Source organism: Triticum urartu, chromosome 3, assembly GCF_003073215.2.
Source record: "Triticum urartu cultivar G1812 chromosome 3, Tu2.1, whole genome shotgun sequence".
Classification (NCBI taxonomy): domain Eukaryota; kingdom Viridiplantae; phylum Streptophyta; class Magnoliopsida; order Poales; family Poaceae; genus Triticum; species Triticum urartu.
The window spans coordinates 220475679-220479363 of NC_053024.1; the positions used below are offsets into that span (position 1 = coordinate 220475679).

The following is a 3685-nucleotide window of genomic DNA, read 5'->3' on the forward strand; positions in this document are numbered from 1 at the left end:
GAGATGTGTGTATGCTTATGAAAAATGCGACCACAAGAAGGGAAGTTAACAATCCATTTTTTAGATGTTATTAATTCAGCTTATATAGTGCGAAACCCTAAAATTGAAGTACTAAACCAACCATTTAAGGCTTTATTTTGTAAGTGGACAGCTTAAATGATTTTAAAAGTATAAAAAATACAAGAGACTGATTTCATGATTATTTCATTACTTCTGTGAATTGCTTAAGTACAAAACTGTCTCCTATCAAGGTAATTCGGGTTCTGATATTATGGACGAGGATGATGAGTTCTAGTAGTTCTTCAAACTGAGGTGATAGTAACCAACATGGAATAGATGGACAAGGGGTCAAACAATATATAGGAAGAACCACCAACCTTGCTTTCATCTTCTTGTGCCTTCTCATTAGTGTCCTGAGAATCTGCTTCCTGAGAGGCATCAGGTGCTTTGTTTTCCTCAGCTGCTTGTTTTTCAGCTTCTTCTTTAATTCTCTTTTCTTCCTTCTCTTTTATTAGGCGCTCCTCTTCCTCTGCCTTTTCTATTAATCTCTTTTGCTCTGCACAGCATGAACAGTATTGGACACATAAAAACTATCCATCTAAAATTAACATCTTCAACAACATTTACTCGATATACCCCTCTTTGCAAAACGACGAGTTGGCTATGAGGGCTCACCTTTGAGCTTGTCGACAAGCCCCTGGAGTATCTTCTCTTCACCCTTCAGTTTTGTTAACTCTGCTTCATCTTTCGCAATTGCCAATTCGGCCTTTTCAACTTCCTGATTCCGAATAACGACACCACTTTTATATGTAGCTACTTTCTTCTTTAACTTCTCCCTCGCCGCCTTGCCAGCTTCCCAGCATGTATTCTTGCAAGTGCCATTGCTACCGTATTCGTCACTCCCGTCACAGCAATCTAGCAAACAATGAGGAACAAGTAGAGCAAGTTATAAAAGGATCAATGGAATAGGAGCTCCAGCCAGTTTCTTGGTCTCTAGTCTTTGTTGTACATGTATCTTTAGTCTTAACAAAAACAAATAAAGCAATGGAACAAAGAAAACGCAACTGCTATTAGCCTCTTACCGCATATACCATCATTCACTCGCGACGAGAAGATGGTGATTGGAGAATGTCCGGTATTCTTGCAGTAGAATTTCGCCTCCGGGCACGCGGATGTCCCTGCGCAGGAAAAAGGAAGCACGATTCAGTGAACTGCTCTCCTGGTTCCAACATTGGCACAAATATATGAGCCTAACAGAGAGAATATCCCAACTTTCACACATCTCCGGCACGAATGGATCCCCAAGACTCCCACAGTTCAAAACCAACGCGCACAGGCCATGAAACTAAGGGGGGCTGGCTCTACAGCAATCTCGGAGAAATCACACCACACGCGGAAGAAAAAGAGCGTGTTTTTAAGCAAAGAAGAAGAAAGAGGCGGTACCTGGCTCGTCGGTGCCGTCGGGACAGTCGCAGAAGTCGTCGTTGAGCTGATCCCTGGTGAACTTGCCCGATCCGTCCCTGCACTTGATCACGCCGCCCCTGTAGTACGCCTCATCTGCGCCCAGCAACGCTAAATTAAGAACCGCATCTACCTGGCGTCGGCAGAGAAGGCGCAAAAGAAAGCAAAGCGCGGTCAGATCCGGGGGGAACCTTGCGGAGGGATGCCGAGGGTCTCGAGCGGCGGACGGGATGCAGTGGCGGCGGCAGAGATCCATAGTAGGAGGAGGAGCGCGAGGACCCTCATGGCTGGCCGGAGCAGCAGTGGACGGGTCGGCGAACAGCGTGGGTTCGCTTCAGGTTTGGGTGTCACCAGGCAAAGAACCTCCGCCCCACAGGGAAAAACGTAACGAGCCTCGATTCTTCACTATTTTTTTCACTTGTCTCTCCAACAAATACCCACAAATTTCCTCCCATGATAGACAGGGACCCGTAGGATGTGTTTGGTTCGGAGAATAGGTTAAATGGCTATAGATATCCTCAACCACCTGGCTAGGGATATCTTTTTTCTATTTGGTTGGGTAGAATGTTAAGTGGCTAGAGATAGCCATTTGTCCGTTTGGTTTGGTGGATAAATACGGACTAGGAGTTGTAGTGACCTTTTCTATTAAGAAGGTGAAATCATCTCATAGTTATATTTTTTTCAATATAAATCAGCCAAATATGATAACCCCGCAAAAAGATCAGTCAAATATGATATAAATAATAACAAAAATGAAATTTTAAGTAAAGTGCTCGTCAGTTAGTACATATGCTTCAGAGCAAAATAGACAAATACAAAGTACTTTCTTTTATAGAAGATAAATACTTGAAAAAATACATCTATACACAAAACGATAACAAAGAGAAAGAGGGGGTTGCTACACATCAAAGCTACAAACTAAGAAAGAGCACACACGCGCACACGCAGAGAGAGGACATATGCATGCAGGCGCATAGCACCCAACAGTTATCCGAGAAAGCTCTCAGGCATTTACGTAAACAGTTGTTGAGCATGATAAGGAAAGTGTCGTCGACATCTCTTCCCGTTCCAAGCTTCAACTTGCAGCTCACACAACAGAAGATAAGCCGTAGGAACGATTGCGCGAACACAGGAAGAACGGCAAGCCAGCTAATGAGCCACACGAAGAAGCAAGCACTCCAGCAGCCTGCTAGCAAGCCACACGCACACGCTCGGCCAACCTCAGCAAGCCGGCGCCCTGGTCGCTAGCAACGCATGCAGCACAAAGCTAGCAACGCCGCTGGCTGCGCTGGTCGGCCTCTCCACTACGTGCTCTGACCGGTCCCGTCGTCGCGTCATGGCTTGCTCTGCCGCCTCGCCACCTAGCGACATGGCTGGATCCGCTGCCCCGCGCTCTGTCTAGCCTCGCCCCCGCCATGGCTAGCTAAGCCACCCCGCACCCTCGACGCAACCATCGCCCTGGTCAAAAATCTACAGCCTCGACGCCGCGCATCAGTTGTGTCGCCGCACCAGGTAAGGAGAAGAGATGAGACCGGGAAAAGAGTGGTGAGCAAAACATAAGCGAAGAAAACGGTTCGCGCGTGCTGGTGGCTGGGCATTGATAACCCACAAGTATAGGGGATCGCAATAGTTTTTTAGGGTAGAGTATTCAACCCAAATTTATTGATTCGACACAATGGGAGCTAAAGAATATTCTCAAGTATTAGCAGTTGAGTTGTCAATTCAAGCACACATGAAAGACTTAATATCTGCAGTAAAGTATTTAGTAGCAAAGTAGTATGGAAGTAACGGTAACGGTGGCAAAAATAACAGTGATAGTTTTGTAGCAATCGTAACAGTGGCAACGGAAAAGTAACTAAGTAAAGATCAATATGTGAAGAGCTCATAGGCAATGAATCAATGATGGATAATTATGTCGGACGCGATTCCTCATGCAACAGTTATAACATAGGGTGACACAAAACTAGCTCCAGTTCATCAATGTAATGTAGGCATGTATTCCGAATATAGTCATACGTGCTTATGGAAAAGAACTTACATGACATCTTTTGTCCTACCCTCCCGTGGCAGCGAGGTTCTATTGGAAACTAAGGGATATTAAGGCCTCCTTTTAATAGAGTACCGAACCAAAGCATTAATACTTAGTGAATACATGAACTCCTCAAACTACGGTCATCACCGGGAGTGGTCCCGATTATTGTCACTTCGGGGTTGCCGGATCATA

At 45.4% G+C, this 3685-nt stretch overlaps 1 protein-coding gene across 1 annotated transcript; it reads right to left on the reverse strand.

The window, feature by feature from the left end:
• Nucleotides 1-287: 287 nt before the first annotated feature.
• On the reverse strand, nt 288-1880 carry LOC125548287 (glucosidase 2 subunit beta-like). Its single transcript, XM_048711937.1, has 5 exons — nt 1653-1880; nt 1444-1557; nt 1083-1178; nt 676-915; nt 288-556 (listed from the first exon to the last, which is right to left on the reverse strand). The coding sequence occupies exons 1-5, from the start codon at nt 1744-1746 to the stop codon at nt 303-305; spliced, it is 798 nt and encodes a 265-aa protein (XP_048567894.1). The 5' UTR covers nt 1747-1880; the 3' UTR covers nt 288-302.
• Nucleotides 1881-3685: the final 1805 nt, after the last annotated feature.